This window comes from Apiospora marii (genome assembly GCF_038362585.1).
Source record: "Apiospora marii strain CBS 49790 chromosome Unknown utg000011l_segment0_segment0, whole genome shotgun sequence".
Taxonomy (NCBI): Eukaryota; Fungi; Ascomycota; class Sordariomycetes; order Amphisphaeriales; family Apiosporaceae; genus Apiospora; species Apiospora marii.
The window spans coordinates 3165750-3186839 of NW_027117382.1; the positions used below are offsets into that span (position 1 = coordinate 3165750).

Below are 21090 nucleotides of genomic sequence, written 5' to 3' on the forward strand. Positions count from 1 at the left end.
TTGCATGATAGTAGCTTCGAGGGCATGACGTGATGAATGACGTGGTGGCGGCTTCTAGAGGGGGGTGTCCGCTCTCGAAGGCCTTAAGCTCTGCGCCCGACGTTTTGGAATATGCAAGACTATCATACCTGCCGGAAGCCACAACTCCCAAGCCATCGTTGCCCAATATCGCAACTTCCTTGTTTTGATAAACCCCGTTCTTGTGGCTAGTGGCGCTGACACATTGACAAGAGTACTGGGCAGAAAGACTTAAGTCCCCAAGAGTCCAAGGGCATCTGGATCAGTTCTGATCTGCGACATTTCATAATATCAATTATCTCGCTATCCTAGTACAGACCCCCAAATAACTTACGCATATTTAATCGGTGTTACTATTCCCTAAGCTCTCTAGTCGCTATCAGATTGTGTGTGTGTGAGCCGGTCGCAATATCCTGCCTTCCCGCCGCAAGGTTCACCAGCATGTCGCGAACATTGCTGCTTTGCTTCATTCACGGGTTCAAGGTATGTCGCCTGTGTTTTGTGTCATACCGTGATGAATGGAAGTCGAATGGCGGCTAACGTGGGTGAACAGGGAGACGATGATACCTTCCAGAACTTCCCGTTGGATCTGAAGAAGGAAGTGTCCAACAAGCTGCCAGATCACAATGTGGAATATGTCGTGTTCCCCAAGTATGAGACAAGAGGGGAGCTGAAGCAGTCTACCGAGCTGTTCCTGGACTGGTGAGTAGACCCGATCGTCTAAGATGCATGGCTCGTGAGAGTGCTGACAGCATTATCGTCAGGTTGAAGGAGAGGGTGATGGATGTGCGAAAAGAACACAGTGAAAAGTCATGGCCGCCGAACGATCGCAGCGTGGGTGTGATACTCGTTGCCCATTCAATGGGGTAAGATCTCTCCCATAAAAACCGATAATTGCGATATAGTTGCTGACCGTATTATTCAGAGGTTTCGTTGCGGCAGACGCGCTGTTCTCGGTATTGAACGATCGTCTTGCCGACGAGAAACATGATGACCACATCTATCCCCCGATCCAGGGGATCTTGACCTTTGACACACCATTCAACGGGCTGGCGAGATCCATGTTCGTGTATGGCGCCTTCTCCAACTACCAAAAGGTCAGCAGTGTGTTCAACGTCATGACCGCACTGTCGGCAGCGCCAGCCGGACTCAGCAAGATGGCCATGAAACGGTCAGCTGCCGTATTGCCCGCAGCGCGCACGACGCGATCGTCATGGAAGGGCTGGCAGCTCATCGCGCTGCGTACCGGTACTGTGGGCGCTATCGCGGCCGGTGGAGTGACGGCCTACATTCACCGCGAGAAGATCATGGAGGGTGTGCGCAACATGCGCAAGCTCAACAAGGCGTCGATGAAAGAAGGCGTAAAGGAGGGGTACCAGAGCAGCGTCGATGCGCTCAGCCAGGGGCTGGCGTACATCAATCGCGGCAATGTCGGCAAGTCGTTTGAGTACCTGTCGGAGCACTTTACCTTCGTGGGCTCGCTCATGAAGCAGCAAGAGCTCAACCGCCGCCTGGAGCGCATGGGCGAGCTGAAGGGCGTCGGCATCCACAACTTCTACTGCTCGCTCGGCGAGAACGGCGTGTGGACGGGTGGCTACTTCGTGCCCGAGCGCACGTTCTGCGCGGTGCCCGACAAGGACCACTTGGCCAACCCGCTGTTCACGCGCCAGGTCATCAAGGAGGTCGACGACGAGATCCAGGCGCACATGAGCATGTTCCACCCCGAGAAAAACGAGAAGTATCAATCGATGACCGAGGAGGCCAGTAATTACGTTGTGAGATGGTTCAACGACGACTCCCCGATCGAGGACGACCCCAAGTTCGCGACCCCGCCGCCGCCGGAGCCCATTGAGCAGCCCGTCGAGACGGACGCGGACGGCACGCAGATCCCCAAGACGGAGGAGATCGCCAAGGCGGAAAAGGAGGCGGCACAGGACGAAGAGTCTGAGCACCAGACCAGCGAAGACAAAGACGAAGAAGTCCACAGCGACCTGCCGTCGCCTTTGGACATCGCCGCGGCGGCGTCTATGGTACCCCTGCCGGATGACGATGATACGGCGCCGGACACGCTGCAGACGGAGGGCGGAGATGAGGACGAGCAGAAGCGGACCTACATGCGCTACCTATTTGGCGTCGCGCAGTCGGCGGGAACGGGCCTGGCGTCGTACGTGCCGCGGGTGCCGAGGCAGATGCCGGATATGCCCCAGATGCCAGCCGGTCCGAGCTTCAAGTCGTTCATCCCCACTCAGATGCCCAGCATGCCCTCGGTGAACGTGTGGGGCAAGAAGCAGCAGCCGCAGTCGGCCGATGTGTCGCAGGAGACTGCTGCCGAGACGGAGGGTTCGGAAGAGACGCCAGCTGTTACTCCTGCTGCTCCTGCTGCTGCGGTGGAGTCGGAGGCGACCAAGTAAACGAATATTATCAGGTTAGATACTCAAGAACGCGCTCGACGACACTTAATGAATTGCGTTGGTTACACGAGGTTTGGTTTTGTACGTAAGGGTGGGACAATGGCATGAGTTCATACCTACAGGGCCGGGTCACTTACATTCGCTGTTTATATTATCTCCTAAATTAGGAATTCGGATACCTTTATGAACGACGTTAGTTGCATCACGGATTCCAGATGCTGTCATATGGCATTCTGCCCCAAGTACAGAGGTGAAAGAGGATTGGATCCCAAAGCCCCGCTTTGGTTGGCGTTAGTAGTACGTTACCGCACCACCCCACTGGGCGATCAATCTACCGTTTTCCTCTCTTTTAGTTCAATAGCCCATGTTCCTTCTGTCCATGGTGGTATCATATACGAGTTCTACGCACTTTGCTAATGTAGCCTATGGCTACGATGTGGTGATGCTGTTGAAATCACCATTTTCTGCATGACGACTGTTGGCATCCTTGTTATTTGTTGCGTCTTCGAGCCACCACCAACGAACACCCGATGAGGTGAGACGGCAAAAAGGAAAGCAATTTGGATTGTGCTATGGTCCAAGTAAGGTGTGGACATTGGAAATCAGCATCTAGGGTTATGAGAAGTATACCACTGATGTTCCGACATTTCTTGCCATCTTGTGTGCTTGGGACTTGGGCGGACCTCGCTCTCCCATCAGCGACTTGATCCTCACGGCAATCAGTCAGTCATCGAATATGCCACGCCCTCCATAACTGGTCCCGATATGCACCCTGGACACCCCGCGGGCGTCCACTGTGTCGGCGGTGTTTGAGCTCTGGTCTGCAAATCCCGCCAGGCCAGTGAAGTTCTTGGCAAAGGCGAACTCGTTGCCAATCCGCACGCGCGCCTGGTCTTGGGTGCCAACTTGGCCCGCGTGGTTCTTCGCCGCTATCACCGCGGCCTTGCGTTCCGCCGCCTCGGCAAGGATACTGTCAACACTGGTGGCAGCATCTTGGATGACCTCGAGAGCCGGCTCGTCATCGACTTCCTCGATCTCGACTTGCACCAATTGACGCCGTGGCGCCTCGACGGGCCATATCGCCTCGAGGTCGTCCACGAAGCCTGCTATCTGTTCAATCATTTTGTCAAACTGCTTCCCGTCGTACAGCGCCCACGCCGCTTTCTTGGCCAGGCTTGTCCGCTTCTGCCTCTGAAGCACGGTCTTTCCGAGCTGTTGATGAAGCTGTCGTCCGACGGGTCTCATGTCTTTGTCCTGCCACAGCACTAAGTCGTCGGGTTTGGCGCCCAGCTCGTATCGCTGTGACTTCTTTTGGACTGATTGAAACAGTAGGTCAATCTCTTCGAGGATAGATTGGACTTGTCGTGTGGGAGCGTCGGCCGGCTTGGTCGTGGCGAAACGAGGATCCTCGTGGATTGCGACCGCTTCGCCCCAGCGGCTCAGACGTGTCTGGGCAATGTCGACCTTGAGCCGGCAACGCTCGAAATCTTGACCGAAATGGCGGCCCAACTGTACGTACTCAAAGCAGTCCACGCAGTCGGCGAAGAGAGCGGCCACGCTCAAAGCGCCAGCAACGGTACCGAAGACTTCCGCCATAGTTTCGAAGCAAGACAATCTATAGAGTTGGGTATGAATATGACTGTTTGAGAACAAAACGAGTTCTAAAGATACAGAGGAGCATACGTTGAAGATATATGCAGGGGGGCGCATATTGATGAGAAATCATTGGCCCCCGAGCGACCTGCAGCTGGACACAACCAACAGACTTCCCTTCCCCGCACCCCCCCTTGAGAGAACGCTGCTCGACCACGACATTGACGATGATGAGAGATCAGCCTATGGACAAGATGCTGAACAACTCGGCGGGCGTCGTCAGGGCCGACGGTAGTGCGAAGGTGCAAATTGGACACAATTATTCGATCGTCCACAACCACCAAGAGTCAAACCCAAAGCTTTTGGCCTCTCGAGCACGCGCCAATTTCCTCCAACGACTTCAATCCTCGCCATACAAGGGCCGAAAGAACAGGAACCCCACAAGAATACGTGGCACTTGAGAATGGTTTACAACCCATGATCTGTTTCTGAATTGGCAGAAGGAGACCTCCACGATCCTTTGGGTCTCTGCAGACCCCGGATGTGGTAACTCGGTTCGCGCAAGATACTTGGTAGACGAAGTCCTTGCTTCAAGCGCTACCAGAACAACATGCTATTTCTTCTTCAAGGACGACTTCGATGACCAGAAGTCACTAGAGACTGCCGTCTGCTGTATCCTGCATCAGCTTTTCGTTCAGAGACCTGCTCTACTCCTGGAAAAATTCCTCGAAAAGGTTTCTGACCACGATGATCAGCTCTTCTCATCGTTCAGTGAGTTGTGGCACATGCTTATCGAGGCAGCTACTCAGCACGACGATGGCGAGATTGTCATCATCCTTGATGCCTTGGATGAATGCATGGACTATAAACGTTTGACTGCGGCCTTGACACAGCTCTATGACAAGGGAAGAGGGGCCTCCACTCTCAAATTCATTGCCACCAGTCGACCATACCTCACAATCGGGCGGGAGTTTCAACACCTCAGAGAATCGCAGCCTGGCATCCACCTGGGTGGAGAGAACCCAGAATTGGCGAACAGCATTTCTCGGGAGATCAATATTGTCATCAAGCGACGGGTGAGCGAACTAGGAAAAAGGCACAAGCTTCAACCCGAAGACGTACAGATGTTGGAAGGTGAAATCACCTCTGTCAAGCAGCGTACATACCTATGGTGCCACCTAGTGTTCGCAGCCATGGAAGACGCCATCTTCTTCTCCAAGGCTGATATGCGTGCCAAGATCCACGAACTGCCTCACACGGTTGAGGAGGCCTACGACGGTATCCTCCGCCGGAGTAGCGACCCCAAAAGGGCCAAGAAGATCCTCCACATTATTGTTGCCGCAGATAGGCCTTTGCGACTCGCCGAGATGGCTGAAGCATTGGCGTTTCAAGCAGATCGTCATAAGGACCATGCGGAACTTGCAAGAGACTTGCCGCCTCCAGATCGCCTTCAGGCTGCAATTCGGGATGCCTGTGGGCTTTTCGTCGTCGTTCAAGGTTCGGAGATATTTCTCATCCACCAGACAGCAAGGGAGTTTCTGATTCGGTCGCGACCTGCATCGTCATCGCCGAGGATTCAGTCATCTTTGGAATGGAAACATTCCCTTGATCCAGCAGAATCACACCATATACTGTCGGACATATGCATCAAGTACTTGCTCCTTCCCGATTTCAAAACAACAGGTGGGATGGAAAACCGTGGCCAATTTTCCCTTTTGGAGTATGCCGCATGCAATTGGACGTATCATTACCGACAGGCACATAATAAGCCTGACTCTGAACTGGAACGGTTGGCTTTGCAACTCTGCGAAGCCCGTTCTCCTGCCTGCTTGAACTGGTTGGGAGTGTACGGGCGAAAGCGATGGGATGGCCCAGAGTTTGCTGGCGAAGTCTCCACGTCCTTGCTTATCGTAGCATACTTTGGGTTAGACAAGCTGATCAATCCGGTCCTCCGAGAAAACAAAGCAAGCCTCACTGTGCGCGGACGCTATACTGAGCGAACCGCTTTGTCGTTGGCCAGCGAGAGGGGATTCATCTCAATAGTCGAGCCGCTCCTAGACCAAGTGTCGTCTTTCAAGGTGATCTTCAGAGACTGGTCCAAAGTCAGCACCAGCATCAATCGAGAGGATCGTTACAAAAGAACGCCACTTTCGTATGCTGCAGCGAGTGGATATGAAGAGATTGTGCAGCTGTTGCTCAAGAAAGGCGCGAAAGTTGACATTCGAGACGTGTACGAATTGACGCCATTGTCTTGGGCGGTCTACCACGGCCATAGCGGCGTTGCGCAGCTTCTGCTTGATCATGGCGCAGAAAATGATTCTAAAGGTAGCCATCTGGAGACGAAGGGCCGCGGCGGCCGCACTCCTCTGTTGGAAGCTGCCAAGCATGGGGATGAAATTGCCACGAAGATGCTTCTCGATCGAGGCGCTAAGGTCGACGCCCGATGCGACCTGGGCGCAACGGCCTTGATATGGGCAGCAGTATCTGGCTACGATAATGTAGTCATCCAGCTTCTTGACCGAGGTGCTAAAATCGAAGCTACAACGACCAATAGGGAGACGGCTTTGATCATGGCTTCGGCCGAAGGATACGACACCACTGCACGACTGCTACTAGATCGAGGATCCGATCCGGAGTTTCTGGGACCTCAAGAGCGTAACGCCTTGGTGTCTGCTGCATCCAAGGGCCACATTGCTGTGGTCAAGCTGCTTTTGGATCGAGGAGCTCGTATCAACGCCCCGGATTATAAAGGCAACACGGCTTTACTGGAGGCCTCGAGACTAGGACACGTCCCCACAGTGAGGCTGCTCCTGGACCGAGGGGCAAACGTGAACAGAAATAATCTCGTTCGCGACTCTGCCTTGATAATGGCTTCAGAAAAGGGCCATGTCGCGATCGCCAGACTGCTCCTAGACCTAGGGGCCGACGTCAACTGCGCGAGTAAATTCGGCACAGCCCTTATGCGTGCTGCCGGGGAAGGACATATCGAGATTGTGGAGCTGCTGCTGGACCGCGGGGCTTCTACCGACCCCCAAAATGTCATGGGCAGTGATGCTGCGAGAATCGCCGCTACAAATGGTTATGGTGATGTAGCAAGGATGCTGCATGATCGAAGCCAGCAGCGATGGAGTAGACCACGGGCGCTGTCGCCGGCACTCCGGCCTTCCTCATCTTCTTCTTCCATCATGTTCCGGCCTTCTTCGTCTTCTTCCTCACTCATGGTCTGAGGTGCCTGATGCACCTGTAAGGTAAGTAAGTAAGTGGGCTACGCGGGTTGCAGTCGTCTCTGTTTTGCTGGGGAACCAGGACGGATGGTGTTAGAGGAGTTTGAGTCGGATTGGAGGGGTTGGCGTTCAATCTTGCTGCTTGGACTTCTAGTGGAACAATCATGCCTGATCGTCATGTCCAGTTGCTATCGTACGAAACGATGCTTTACACTCATTTTAACGCACTGACTTCTAATCCTCATTGTTATATAATGGATATACGCTACTTATTTACGATCACTTGCCAGTAAATTGGGTACTACGTCGAGGTGAAACAAATGGTGAACCAAGGTCCATATAAGTCAATACCAGCCGTCGGATGTCTGTCTGTCCTTCCCCGCGGACGGCTGGCACCCCCAGACCGAGCTTCAATTACCCCACGTCCCTATTCCGCACTCATCTGGTCGGCTAATACTGGCTATCTTCGGCCCCGCGTCTGAGCTACCCCTGCAGCGTACAAGGCATTCCTCTCATCACATGGAGCAACGACAAGCTCCGAATGTCTTTGAAATCCAATGTAATAACAGCCTCAACTCCATTGATCTCAGGTTCTTGCTGGCCTGACAACCATCACCACCATCACCATCACCTCATTTTGGCCGTCTAATACCTGCTCCCCAAAGACAATTATGCCTGTCACCAGCTTTGATTGCAACGAGAAGTACCGATATCAGAATGGATTTGATTCGTATATGGAGTAAGTGTGACCACCATTGAGCTATTGATATTTACATGCTCATTGCCGCATCCCAGGACGGAATCTGTGAACGGTGCCCTGCCCATCGGCCAGAACTCCCCACAAAAGCCGCCCCATGGCCTGTACGCCGAGAAGCTGTCCGGCACGGCCTTCACGGCGCCTCGGCACGAGAACAAGCAGTCATGGCTGTACCGCATCCTCCCCTCGTGCGCACACCCTCCTTTCCAGGAGGATACCACAGGACCATTCACATCAGATAAGCCCTACAGCGCCTCCAAACTCCAGTACATCCCCAACCAATTGCGGTGGGACCCGTTCGACCACGACGACCAGACGGACTTCGTGTCCGGCTTGAGGCTCGTCGCTGGGGCCGGGGATCCGACGCTCAAGCAGGGCATTGGCATGTACATCTATGCGGCTGGAAAGTCCATGGATGAGCGGACTGCATTCTACTCGGCGGACGGCGACTTGTTGATCGTCACTCAAGATGGCGTGCTGGACATCCGCACCGAGCTCGGCTGGCTACTAGTGCGGCCTATGGAAATTTGCGTCATTCCTCGTGGCATCAAGTACCAGGTTCACCTCCCGAGCGGACCAGTTCGCGGATACGCCCTCGAACTATACCAGGGCCACTTCACTCTGCCCGAACTAGGCCCCATCGGCTCCAACGGCCTGGCCAACGCCCGCGACTTCCAGGCGCCCGTCGCGTGCTTCAGCGAGGACAGCGGCGCCACCGCGGCCTCGGGCCCCAACACGTACACCATCACGGCCAAGTTCAACAACGGGCTCTTCCGGACGCAGCAGGCGCACACGCCGTTCGACGTGGTGGCGTGGCACGGCAACTACTACCCCTACAAGTACGACCTGGGCCGGTTCAACACGATCGGGTCCGTCTCCTTCGACCACCCGGACCCGTCCATCTTCACGGTGCTGACGGCGCAGTCGGACCACGCCGGCACCGCCGTCGCCGACTTTGTCATCTTCCCGCCCCGCTGGATGGTGGCCGACGACACGTTCCGGCCGCCCTGGTACCACCGCAACACCATGTCCGAGTTCATGGGCCTGATCACCGGCGTCTACGATGCCAAGAAGGGCGGCCAGGGCGGCTTCATGCCCGGCGGCGCCAGCCTGCACAACGTCATGAGCGGCCACGGGCCCGACGCCGAGAGCTACGAGGGCGCGCGCAACGCGGAGCTGAAACCGCTGCATTTCGGCAAGGGCAGCTGCGCGTTCATGTTCGAGAGCTGTCTGATGGTCGGCGTCACGGAGTGGGGGCTCAAGACGTGCCAGAAGGTGCAGGATGCTTACAACGACCACAGCTGGGGCGGGGTCAAGGTTCACTGGAAGATGCCAGAGGGGGCGAGCACAGAGGGGCATCTCCTGAAATGATATTGAGCGCAACGTGCGTTTCGAGCAAGTGTGTTATTTATACACATACATGTAACAAATTGATATTGGTATGAGGGGAAATCGCAGGGTATCTATCATTAAGCAGTTGCAACATGAACTCGTACATTACATTACATGACCACCATCCAGCGCCATCTCATTCTGTCAGCTTGAGTTCGGGGTATTCGGGTAGGGGTATGCCGCCCTTGTCCGACGGCATCAAACTAAGAGCGATTTTGTCAATCTTGAGCGTCGTGACGAACTTGCCCAGCGAGTGCATGAACCAGATCCCCCAATCCGTCTGCGGCGCGGCCAGGGTCGGTCCCCCCGGCGGCAATTTCTGGACCTCGTCGATGAACGGCCGCAGAACCCGGTCGTAGCCCTCGAGCGCCGCGGCGACGTCGCCCGGGTGTCGCGCCAGCTCGCCCGCCAGGACGTACGCGCCCACCAGCGACGCCGTCGTGCCGCAGCCCGTGAGGGGGCTGGGGCAGTAGCCCGCGTCGCCCAGCAGCGCCACGCGCCCGCGGGACCACGAGTCCAGCTTCACCTGCCCGGCCTCGTGGGCGTAGAAGTCCTTGGTGTTCTTCAGGCCGTCGAACACGCGCTCGCGGCACCAGGCGTCGCTGTCGTCGAAGAAGTCGCGCCAGATCTGCTTCTGGTCGTCCACGCTCTTGTCCGGGTTGTAGCCCGTCGCGTCCCGCAGCCGCGGGGCCTGCGAGGGCTCGTTGCAGAACATGTAGCATTGGGTTTCGGGCCGGCCGTTGGAGCGGAAGGCGATCATGCGCCGGCCCGACAGGTGGTGCACGACGGCGATGTCGCTGTCCTCGGCCTCGACGCGCGGAATCGTGAAGTAGGCGCCGTAGCTGTGCAGGGTGTGGAACGCGGCCCGGCCGGCCTCTTCGCCCCAGGCCTGGCGCCGGGTGCGGGAGCCCTGGCCGTCGGCGCCGACGACCAGGTCGAAGTGCTGGTGGCGGCCGTCGCTTAGCTTCACGTCGACGCCGCCCTCGCCGTCGTCCTTTTGCGAGATGGTCTCGACCGACACCCCGAACTCGTAGACGACGCCGGCGCCGCCCTGCTTCTTGGCCGCGTCCGAGGCCTCGAGGCTGGCGTCGTACAGCACGCGCACGAGGTCCCCACGCATCAGCTCGTACTCGCTCGTCATGCCCTGCTGGCCCTTGCCCGTGTCGTTGACGCCGAACTGGAACTGGGGCGTGCCGTGCTTGTCGACAAAGGCCATGCCGCGCTCGTGCACGACGATGTCGCGCACCGCGCCCATGAGGCCCAGCTTGCGCATCACGGGGATGCCCTGCGCGCGCAGGTCGATCTGCTGCCCGCCCGTGCGCAGGGACTCGCAGCGCTCCACCACCGTGATGCGGTAGGCCTTTGCGCCCCCCTCGGCGCGCAGGAGCAGCAAGGCCAGGGCGGGGCCGCAGATGCCGGCGCCGACGATGAGGATGTCCAGGGGCATGGCGGGCGTTGAGGTTGCTTGAGGTTGGGGGTGCACAATGGCTTTCTTATGTATGAGTTGGGTCAAATACAGACGGGCTTGCTGATGTACCTTGTTACGCAGAACGTTGTCTGATAGTGGTTGCCGAGATTTCAAGTACTAGTCCGTGGATCTGTTCGCGCATGCATACATGTGACTCAATTCGTTCAAGGGAAAAAGGATGATAGATCGTGTCCATGTAAATCGAGTTATATATGATCTCTGTCACCTGTCCTACCAAATGACCGAGCGATACAGTAATTTTCGTAACGGACTCGGTGTTGCCCGAATTCCATATTGAACTCGGTGCCGATGTGCTGGGTTGAGGCACGAGTCAGGGTGTCCGCAGTGAACAATCTACGACGTCACTCACCCAAAGGCGACGAGATAATGGGGCGCTTCGCCTGTTCCAGTAGGTATCTACATACTTAGCCTGAAGCTAGGGGCTTGCACCCATCTGCGCCTAGTCGGCTCGGCCCTTGATCAGGATGGGGCACAATGATTGGACCTGGGGCTCGTGAATCGCACTCGCAACTCGGTCAATCCAAGCTCAGTTCGGCAATTGCAACGACCCTCTCTTCGGCCGATGGTGATTGTGGACTCTCGGGGCTCGCTGTTCAGACAAGTCCGATCTCTCTTTCTGTCCAACGTTCAGTTTGATATCAAAATGTGACTGGTCAGTCGTTCGACGTTGAATTATTACATGAACGATGGTCGCGACTGACAGTCGTGTCAATTACGTACCTCGTAGACGTCCCCCTTCGGTAGATCGACCACCTGCCACGCCCCGTCGTTGCTTTGTGATCACTTCAGTATTAGAAATCGGGTTTCTCGCACCTTGAAAATCTAGGTCCGTCAGAGCAGACCATCTAAATCAAGGTGAGGTCTAAACTCGCCTTTCGCGCTGTATTCGTCAGAAACCGCGCCATACGGATCCTCGCCCGCCAGAGGGCACTCGGCACCGAGGACTTCGCGTCTGGGGCGCCTCTTTCTGTGCTGGCGGTCTATCGGCGACTCGCTCGCTCGGGCACCATACCTCGTGCTTTCACAATACTGATAGAGGACGCGCGGTACTTGTCCGCTGGTGGGCGCCCAAAGGTACACCTCAACAGGGCGTCCGGGAGCTGCGAAGCCCATACGCTGACCAGGTACTTGTCCATCTCGGGCGACGCACGCCGCTGCGCAAGCCCTGAGAGGGCCGGGGGCAGGTCTGTCGCCACTACGAGCTGCCACATACTAAGTTCTCGGGGGCCTTGCTTTCGAGCCGGCAGCCACGACTTCTACATCAGACATGGCGAGTACTTGGGCGAGGACTTGAAAGAGACCGTCGACGACGCATTGCTAACAGGAGTACTGGTCAGAACCGCAATGTGCTGGACGAAAGTAAGCAAGAATCAGGAGACTGGTTGTGTAACCCCGCGTTAACGGGATATAAGCACTAGAGCTAGCAATATAGATCCATTTGGCATCGGCTTCACGTATGTCGATCGGTTCCGCGAATCACGAGCTAGCTGCTGTTCGCATCTTGAGCCGGACATCCAACCCGCCCTCCTGCCTAGGAAACCAGCTGTTAGTGATGCGCCACTGCGACGCCGGCTCCACCAGCTCGATATCGTAGCGGACGACCAGCGTGGCGACCGCCTTGTACGCCTCCAGCAGTGCCAGGTTCTTGCCGATGCAGACACGCGAGCCCGCACCGAAAGACAGGTCTGCCGCGTTCATGACCGCCAGCCGCGCCTTGTACGCCGCTCCCGGCTCTTCCTTTCCCTGCAGCCAACGTGCGGGCCGGAACTCGTCGGCGTCTTCGCCGTATACGGAGAGGTTACGTGCCAGCACGTACGGGTTCAGGCCCACGATGGTGCCGCCGGGGATGAACCTGTTATTTTGATCCTTGCCATTGTTCTTGTTGCTCGTGGTTGGCGGGACCGTTAGCCCACCTTGGGGCACATACCGCTCGAGGTTCATTGCCACACCCGGCAGCATACGTATTGCTTCGCGCATGACGGCTTCGAGATACGGGCATGATCGGGTTTCGGCCCAACTGACGGGCTTGCTCTTGTCTTTGACGGCGATGTCCAGTTCCTTCTGCAGTCGAGACCATGCGGCGTGGTTTCGCAGGGTGTAGTAGAATACGGAACGAAGCGTAATGGCGGTAGTGTCGGATCCTGCGATCAGATTGATCATCAGGTATGAGATAATCATCGAGCTATCAACGGTTTCTGGGTTCAACTCTTTCACTTCGATGAACTTGTCCAGGTAGTCTGGCCGAGCTGGGTCATAGTAGGCACCATCTGTACCCTGGTAGCGGTCGACAAGGTGTTGTACGGCCATGCTGATAGCCGCTCCAAACGATGGGGGTCCAATCCGATGGATTGGGTTCTTATCCAGCCAATGGTCCAAGAAAGGCATCTGTCCCACGACGGCGAAGTAGTCGGTCGATTTCGCAGCGGCGTGAAGTACCCCATTGAAGTCGCATCCCTTCTCTAGGAACCCTATCGGTTGGCTGAAGGTCACAGTCCCCACGACATCCCATGCGACTAGCAGAATCAGGCTTATATTGCGACATGAGAGGTAGACGACCTACAGTAAAGTAGCCACTTATCCAAGCAGCATGCTGAGCCATTAGAGCCGTTGATGTAACGTGATTCTAGCGCTGTGCATAACTCAGAGAGAACGTTGTCAATGTGAGACTCGAAAGGCAGGACACCGTTCGTGGAGTAGTGTTTCGATATCGGCTTCCTCCACTGTGCGTGTGTTTCCTGGTCTGTCTGGCTGAAGATGTTATACACAATCTTCCCGTCCACGATTGAGCTTGAGCCGTGGTAAAATTCGGTCTGCCCACGATGTTCAATCAATGAGGTCAGGGCTCATAACAACAGGTGGATGCTGTACACGGACCTTTTTCCATTGTGCTTTCGTGCTGTATACTACCTTGATGAAATCGAGAATGTCTAGATCCAACATGCTCGGCCCCAACCGAACGACAGGTCCAAACTTCTTGTGGAGCTCATGGATCACAACATGAGATTGGCCTCGCCAGGTGATGTACAGGCGCCACAGATTAGTAAATCCTAGGCGGAACTAGCTGTCAGTTCGCGAGTCGGATTAGAGAAGGGGAAGCCAGAATTACTCGCAAGAAACGGACCCGGATAATGCCTCAATGGATCTCGCTGATGAAGGAAGACACCAAATGACAGGAGGGCAATTACTGGCAACACTATCCACAGGAGACCACAGCCAAGGTCTAATGTTGCTCTCCCGGAGTAATTGATAAGTGTGGTAGCGGATTCCATGCTGAATCGATGCGCATTGAACAAGTTCAATACAGCAGAACTCCAGATGTCGTCATGGCTATGCGATGGAACATGAGTGTACTTGTAGATCCCAGAGGTCTGAACATGAGGTTGTATTCAGCGGAGACCACTGCTGCGGCGCAGAAGCCCAGGCCGTAGGCTAATGCATGTGACATGACATCTCATGCAGATGGCCGTATTCGTTGATTTCCACCATCTAGCATTGGTGGTTTCTTCGCTGTCAGGGCGTTGGTAGCGAAATATCAAGGGAGCATATGATGCCGTTACCAGGTTATGCGCTGTGCCATCTAGTGAAACAGTACTCTAGTTACCACCGGGGACTCTTCGCCACCTTGGTATAAACCATGCGTTTCGCTGCAAGCCACCAGCCAGGTGGGAGCAAACAATCACACCGCTGGTAGTCGCATCAACTGAGTTGATTGAGCGAGCGTAGAATTCGAAGATAAGAAAAAAAAAAAAAAAGTTGTTTCTATTCGAAAGATTTGCGGTTTTGGCTCGACTATAGCGTCCCAAGGTATGTATTCTGCGGCGGGTCGGGAACTGTTCGAGTCGAGCGCAGTCTTGTTCACGATGTGTGCCGTCGATGGTGACTAGTGTTGGGTCAAGATCAGCCAAAAACTAGCGAGGCTCGGCCACACTTGAGGGCCCACCGTACAGCAAACATGCATACAATCTCGATGCCACCCACACTTGACAAGGGCTCAGTCCTGATAATGAACGAGTTTTCAATTCGCTCGGGTTACCCCCGGTTCTTTTCAGCCATCAGCCTCTTCCTGTAGTCGGATTGGAGCCTCATTGGGTGTGTAGACTCGATGGAGAATGGCAGATCAAACCTGAAAGGACTTTTAAAGTTAGCACACTCATACCAGAGGACCGGGGTCCAATTCTCCGGCTTTTCACGTTGCCGTCGTGGTTCAGTGGTTCTTCTCTGCTTGACTAAACACGGCAATAAGCGGATCAATGGGAACCACTCGTGTTGCTGTTGATCGACTTAACGACAAGATGATAGGCGGGCGGGGAGGCGAGACGTTGACTGTGATGTGGACGCTTTCTGGCATCTCACTGATCATGGTACTTCTTCGGCTCTATACCCGTGCTGTTATTGTTCGATCTGTCAGTGCTGACGACTATGTGTATGCCACAGCTGGTGTAAGTTGCACGGAATCAACGATGATAGGAGGTTAACCATCAATTGCTGACTTTCGGAAAAAGCTATTCTTGGTACTGTACACCGTATTCACACATATCTCGGCGCTTTATGGGTTCGGTCAGAACATATGGATTCTGAGTCCAGACGACGCGGCCTCGGCTGTCTTTTGGGAAATGATGTGTCAAGCGGCGGCAGTAATAAGCATGGCGCTGGCCAAGATCTCTCTTGCCCTCTTCCTCCTGCGCATTGTGGTGGTTACATGGCACAAGGTAGCCATATGGGCATCGATAATCACCCTAGCCACCATCTCAATTTCGGCGTCTGTGGTGTTGTGGACACAATGCCGACCAGTCAACAAAATCTGGGATAGAGAAAGGGTCGACGGGATTTGCGACGTCCCTTTAACTCCAGTGGCAACGACACTTGGTTGTGAGTTCAACATTTACCTCGTGGAGATGGCACCAGACACAACATGTAGCTGAACTCCGTATAGCTTGGTGCGTAGTGGTCGACTTCTTCCTGGCCCTCTTCCCCTGGCTCTTCATTTGGAATTTGAACATGCCAAGGGGTGAAAAGATCACGATCGCTGGGAGTATGAGTCTTGGGATATTGTGAGTTCATGTCAAACTCAATTCCATCTATTACCCCACTGACACCGACAGTGCTGGGGTTGCGGGAATAGTGAGGACGGTGGAAATCGGCGGACTTGATGGCTCGAACTTCACTTGTGAGTTGCCCCAGTTGCGCTGAACCATTACTGGACTTGGAGAGTAACAACCATGCCGGAACAGACGAGACGGTGCCGTTGATCATCTGGTCCGCCGTCGAGATAGCGGTCACCATGGTCTGCATCGTCATCCCCGTGATCCGACCTTTATGCAGAAGGATTTGCGAATCCACCAGGTCATTGTCTTCCTACCAGAAGCATGGCACAGGTAGTGATTCATCTCAGCGAAGTTCCTCGATCCAACTTCGTACCATTGGCGGCAGTTCGGTGGACGGCGGTGAATATCTGACGCCGAGCGACTTGCTGAAGCGGGATATGAAGCTTGGTCTCCGGACCCTCTCCGTCACGCAGGTCGTTAGCACCCAGGGCAGTCAGGAGGAGATTCTTGGAGAGGAGTATCGAAATAGTGTCAGAATCACGGACGAGGTTTCCGTCTCACGTGAATGACAGACGTAATGAAGAACCAGCTATTGTCCCCACCTCACATACGTTACTGATATGCCGAGATTGACTCGCCTGTGGTGTGTTACGTTGATGGGCTGTTACTTGCATGGAGATTCAGGTAATCTCACATTACGACAAGGCTCAGTCAGACGTGCGAAAGCCCGCGTGACCATTTGTTTGGCGGGGCTGCGGGGTCGCTAGAACAGTGAGCAGCAGCTCCCATCTGCCGACAAACAGCAACTGGGGTGATTCTATTGGGAGCACCCAGTGTGATTGTGGTTGATTTCAGAGCCAATTTAGATATCATTGGCAGGGAATGATTATTTGATCGAGCCCCTGATTACGTAGGTTCAGTGCGAGTATCCGTGTACGGGACAATACCACACGACCAAGATGCGACGGCCTGATAGCTTGAGCAGTGTTTTGCGGGCCACCGTCTTCAAACGGCAATGTTGAAGCTCGAGTGGAGCCTGGGGCAGCTGCTATCCACCTATCATCCCCCAGAGTTCTGCCCAGAGCGAGCTGCAAGCTAAAGGTGTTTGCGCTCCAGGTGTGTCCCGGGTATTCCAGGGAATGATGGCCTGCGAAACCAGGTAAGGTCTTTCATCATTGAGATTAGGCAGATTCATACATATGTAGGTACAGTAAGTCTGGAGATAGGGGTCAATTGGTTAGGTGCAGTCCAATTGTGCTGCTGTCGACCCCGACGAAGGGCCTTGATGGATGGGAAAATCAATTCCCACGGCATCCGAGCCCAGTAGCAAGTTGACATCCGAGATTGCCCGACGTCGATCCACCTGTAAGAGGCAGGTAATGCGCCATTCCAAACGTCTTCACGAGCATCCCGATCACTCAGCACCACTTCTATCCTGTCAATTACTGTATCTCAGATCCAAAATAAGGTACAATCAATTGCAACCTTCAGCGGTCTCGAAAGGGGCTACACCGGACGGGACGGAGAGTGGGAGAAAGCTCCTGCTGCAGGAGGGCAGCTGGTTAGCTCGTAGCTGGCGGGCACTGGACCAGTCCTGACGCAGCGGATGGTGGGACCCCTCTTTAGCCGGGCACTGAAGGTGGGGATACCCCAGAAAATAGGGAATCTGGGGAAGTTGCCAGCCTACCCGGCCGGCATGTTTTCTGGCTGGGCATTGGCGCAGTGCAGGACTGGGCCAAACCGGATGGGGCAAGTATGATGTGAGGATGTTGTCGAACGAGGTCAAACGATGTCCAACAGCTGAGAGGCCGCGCATGTACCTGAAGTTAGCAAATGTCACGCGATCGCACCACCGCCATTGCCCATTCCAACGCCGTTCCCTCTGTTAGCATTCTACTTTCTGTGCCTTCCTCGTCCTACCCCGCCTGACGAAACTGTGCTGATGAGACCACCACGGCCAATCGAAGCTCCAAACGCTAAAGCTGATTGATGGTCAGCTGCCCTCCATCGCTGTTGATCCCGCAGCCCACCACTTACATCCGGCCCAAGTACCCTCCCCATACGCCCGGCGAGCGTCGATACCTGCGAACCATGGGCACGCGAGGTATTGCAGCTCTGCATCGCGGGATTTCGTAGCTTCCCTTTGTCATCCCATCTGTGTCAAAGGTACCATTCTCCTCCCTTGCACTCCGTCCCTTTTTTCCCCTCATCGCAATAATGATAACCCCGTCCTTCCCCGTTTGTTCCTCGATCTTCCCCTCTTAATCCCCATCACCACCCTGTTGTTCAACACCTTTCATCATCACCAACACCAAGTGTCTCGTTGGTACTGCGTCGCAAACACCAATCAGTTGAATCAGACAAGCTCCCCAGCCAGTAAACAGCTACGGGTCATTGCCTAGCTCTTTACAACAAATACAAACTCTCTGTGTCAACCAGATATATCCCCAGCTATCCTCTTCTACCCCGCGTAGAAGAAACCACTTCCCCTCCCACAGTTCCTCTCCAGACAACAACCAGTCATCATGACGGAACCGCTCACCAAGGTCGACTCCGCCGTCCAAGGCCTGGAGAACAAGATCACCTCCCCAGCCAAGGAGAAGCGTAGAGCGAGCTCCTATGCTGAAGGGGTTATGAACATTGAGGAGCTCAGTAAGTGCTTTTCGTCACTAAACAATTGGGAGGTAGCTGAAAATGACTGACCCCCAAACCAGAGGCGAGCCGTACTCCTATCGAGGTTGCCATTGAAACCCAGCGGACAGGATGGTAAGTTCTGTTTTGGCCGGCCATTGCCGCTCTCCTTATCACCACCGTACCATTCCCATATACTCTGTTCAATTACCCCGCACAGGGCTAACAGCGATCGACACATTAGGAAGATCAACACCTCTTCTTCTACGGTGGAGGAGAAGGAGATTCTGACGAAGCATCTTACCGAGCCACCGGTCAAGAGAATTGATCTTATGACGTCTCTGGGAATGAAGATCACCGCACGGAGCATGAAGGGCGTCACGATCAAGGACGCCCTGGATGCGATCCACAAGGCAAACAAGAAGAGGGTAAGCATATCTCATAACATCTTTGATTGCATGAGGTCTTGGGTTTCATGGGTTAGCTAATTGGTTTCTCTACAGAGCGATGACGAGCTTGAGAAGCCCTACCTAGAAGGCTTCGAGTGGGCCGCAGACCACCCCCCGGCGTACTTGACCAAGGAAGAAGACATCGAGAAGTACAAGGATGACGAGTGGACTGTTCTGCACATCCGTCTGCAATCCACGCCGACCGCATCCAGCTCCAGTGGCGGCGGCAAGAAGAAGAAGAACAAGAACAAGGATGACGCATAGATGTCAAACTTGCATCCGGTGCGATCGCATCACTGCGCATCAGTGAGGCTCGAAGATATTGGAACCTGGGTCAGTGTGTAGGGTTCATTATTCAAACGTGTGGCAGTGAATAACGTGTCGCTGTCTGTGCAGGTGTCTGCACTGCCAGTCTCACAGTTCAGTCCGATCAAAGACCATTATTCCATGTGAATTGGCAGGTGTTTCATACTCGGCCGTATACGTGACGTCTGTACTCCAGGTTCGAGGACGAGTCGAAACCGAATCCAAATGGTCAATCCCTAGTAGATGAGATCACTGATAGAGGCTCCGACCAAGCCTCGTATCATCTTAAGGGGTAAACTGTGCAAGGACAAACCAAATTTCCTTGACACGGTCGATTGCCAATTTTAGGAATTATGGCGCTGAGGTTCACCTGAGTTAAATCCTTGTATTTTCGTAAGCGTAATAGATAACACTCGAGATCCGGAATATCTCTTCTTATCAACTCAGCCTCAACCGTTCTGCCTGGCCCATCTGCGGCCAAACTGCCTTTCCTAATTGCCACTCAACTGTGCCTCGGTAGAAGATGCCACAACTGGCTTGCCTCTCTTCCCATGCATGTCAACCGCCCACCGCTTGACCTGCTCGATATCCCTGTCGTGCTGCGAGGCGTCCACGTACACCCACTTCTTCTTGCCGGCGATCCAGGTGCGGGTCGGCATAAATGCCTCCATCATGTAGTAGTTGTCGCGATGGTACGGGAAGTCGATGGTGGGCGGGCCGTTGCGCTCGAGGAAGGCGTCGGTGCCCGTCGCGACGTCGGCCGCCGTCATCTGGAACCGCCGCCGCTTGTTGCCCTTGTTGGCGGCCTGGCGGCGGTTGGCCCGCGTGATGGAGTCGAGGTGCGCCTCGAGGAGGCGGGCGTGCCATAGGCCCCCTACGGCTTCACTCACTCCCCCTTCTCTTTCGCCGAGATGGGAGCGGTCTACCGATAGAGCTTTCCGCACCACGGCGGCGTTGCGCGCGACCAGCCGCCGGTTCCATTCCGGGACGGGCTCGCTTCGCGACCAGGTGGGGAGGGGTTCGCCCTGGTCCAGGTCCGTCTGCCAGTGCGCAAAGTCCACGATCAGGCACAGGGCCGACCAGCGCAGCACGCATGTCAGGCACGTGCACACCTCGGCCGGGTCGGGCGGGGGGACGTGGCTGTAGGGCCGCTTGTGGATGCCCAGCCGGTCCTGGCGCTCGGCGCTCTGCAGGATGGGGAGGATGTCGATATCGTCTGCTTCTGCCTCTTCATTTTCGCCATTATTTATGTTACCGTCTTTTCGCTGCTGCCGTTGTTGCCACTGCTGCAGCTGCATGTCGCTGATGAGCACGGGCAACCGGAAACATTGGGCCAGGCAGCTGTAGCGCCAAGACACGACGTGCTGGGCAATTCGGAGTTCCTCTGACGTAATGAAGGCATTGTACCCTTTGCCCGCGCGCCGCAGGTTGAACAGGTCGCTGGGCCGCAACAGGTACAGAATCTCCAGCAGGAGTTCGTACGGGAGATCCAGCAGGCCGCGCGGGGCAGGTTTGGCCTTTTGCTTGGCCGCCAGGAGCTGCTGCTTCTTTTGCGCGCGCTCCGTCTTCTTGGACCTGAGTGTCAGAGCCTCCGTCTTGTCCTCCAGCGGCTCCAGCTCGGCCTCCCCGTCAGATGGAGGCGGTTCGGCCCTGCGAGGTTGTGAATGCGGCATTTCAATTGTTGCGAATTACTCGCAAAGGGGAAATTTTCCAATGCTCGGTCTGAAAAAGCTTATTTGATCACATGGGTGTTGAATTGCCACAGACAAAGAAAG

General features: G+C 55.1%; 10 protein-coding genes across 10 annotated transcripts; 5 read left to right on the top strand and 5 right to left on the bottom strand.

Annotated features, from left to right (window-relative positions):
* Nucleotides 1–459: 459 nt before the first annotated feature.
* Nucleotides 460–2429, top strand: PG985_014095 (uncharacterized protein; the record flags this gene model as incomplete). Its single annotated transcript, XM_066833861.1, has 4 exons — nt 460–501; nt 572–720; nt 783–884; nt 944–2429. 4 exons carry the CDS (start codon nt 460–462, stop codon nt 2427–2429), a joined length of 1779 nt encoding a protein of 592 aa, XP_066678601.1.
* Nucleotides 2430–3152: 723 nt separating this feature from the next.
* On the bottom strand, nt 3153–4025 carry PG985_014096 (uncharacterized protein; the record flags this gene model as incomplete). The annotated part of the gene is made up of 1 exon (XM_066833862.1): nt 3153–4025. The coding sequence occupies one exon, from the start codon at nt 4023–4025 to the stop codon at nt 3153–3155; it is 873 nt and encodes a 290-aa protein (XP_066678602.1).
* Nucleotides 4026–4276: 251 nt separating this feature from the next.
* On the top strand, nt 4277–7249 carry PG985_014097 (uncharacterized protein; the record flags this gene model as incomplete). The annotated part of the gene is made up of 2 exons (XM_066833863.1): nt 4277–4324; nt 4523–7249. The coding sequence occupies 2 exons, from the start codon at nt 4277–4279 to the stop codon at nt 7247–7249; spliced, it is 2775 nt and encodes a 924-aa protein (XP_066678603.1).
* A 668-nt stretch (nt 7250–7917) lies between these two features.
* PG985_014098 (uncharacterized protein) lies at nt 7918–9374 on the top strand (the record flags this gene model as incomplete). Its single annotated transcript, XM_066833864.1, has 2 exons — nt 7918–7985; nt 8042–9374. The coding sequence occupies 2 exons, from the start codon at nt 7918–7920 to the stop codon at nt 9372–9374; spliced, it is 1401 nt and encodes a 466-aa protein (XP_066678604.1).
* A 157-nt stretch (nt 9375–9531) lies between these two features.
* PG985_014099 (FAD/NAD(P)-binding domain-containing protein) lies at nt 9532–10842 on the bottom strand (the record flags this gene model as incomplete). Its single annotated transcript, XM_066833865.1, has 1 exon — nt 9532–10842. The coding sequence occupies one exon, from the start codon at nt 10840–10842 to the stop codon at nt 9532–9534; it is 1311 nt and encodes a 436-aa protein (XP_066678605.1).
* Nucleotides 10843–11864: 1022 nt separating this feature from the next.
* PG985_014100 (uncharacterized protein) lies at nt 11865–12095 on the bottom strand (the record flags this gene model as incomplete). Its single annotated transcript, XM_066833866.1, has 1 exon — nt 11865–12095. The coding sequence occupies one exon, from the start codon at nt 12093–12095 to the stop codon at nt 11865–11867; it is 231 nt and encodes a 76-aa protein (XP_066678606.1).
* Nucleotides 12096–12360: 265 nt separating this feature from the next.
* Nucleotides 12361–14153, bottom strand: PG985_014101 (cytochrome P450; the record flags this gene model as incomplete). The annotated part of the gene is made up of 4 exons (XM_066833867.1): nt 12361–13397; nt 13445–13694; nt 13759–13931; nt 13991–14153. The coding sequence occupies 4 exons, from the start codon at nt 14151–14153 to the stop codon at nt 12361–12363; spliced, it is 1623 nt and encodes a 540-aa protein (XP_066678607.1).
* Nucleotides 14154–15176: 1023 nt separating this feature from the next.
* On the top strand, nt 15177–16498 carry PG985_014102 (uncharacterized protein; the record flags this gene model as incomplete). The annotated part of the gene is made up of 5 exons (XM_066833868.1): nt 15177–15323; nt 15387–15753; nt 15818–15916; nt 15941–16051; nt 16116–16498. The coding sequence occupies 5 exons, from the start codon at nt 15177–15179 to the stop codon at nt 16496–16498; spliced, it is 1107 nt and encodes a 368-aa protein (XP_066678608.1).
* Nucleotides 16499–18454: 1956 nt separating this feature from the next.
* Nucleotides 18455–19273, top strand: PG985_014103 (uncharacterized protein; the record flags this gene model as incomplete). The annotated part of the gene is made up of 4 exons (XM_066833869.1): nt 18455–18581; nt 18644–18695; nt 18781–18988; nt 19064–19273. 4 exons carry the CDS (start codon nt 18455–18457, stop codon nt 19271–19273), a joined length of 597 nt encoding a protein of 198 aa, XP_066678609.1.
* A 533-nt stretch (nt 19274–19806) lies between these two features.
* PG985_014104 (uncharacterized protein) lies at nt 19807–20988 on the bottom strand (the record flags this gene model as incomplete). Its single annotated transcript, XM_066833870.1, has 1 exon — nt 19807–20988. The coding sequence occupies one exon, from the start codon at nt 20986–20988 to the stop codon at nt 19807–19809; it is 1182 nt and encodes a 393-aa protein (XP_066678610.1).
* Between the last annotated feature and the right edge of the window lie 102 nt (nt 20989–21090).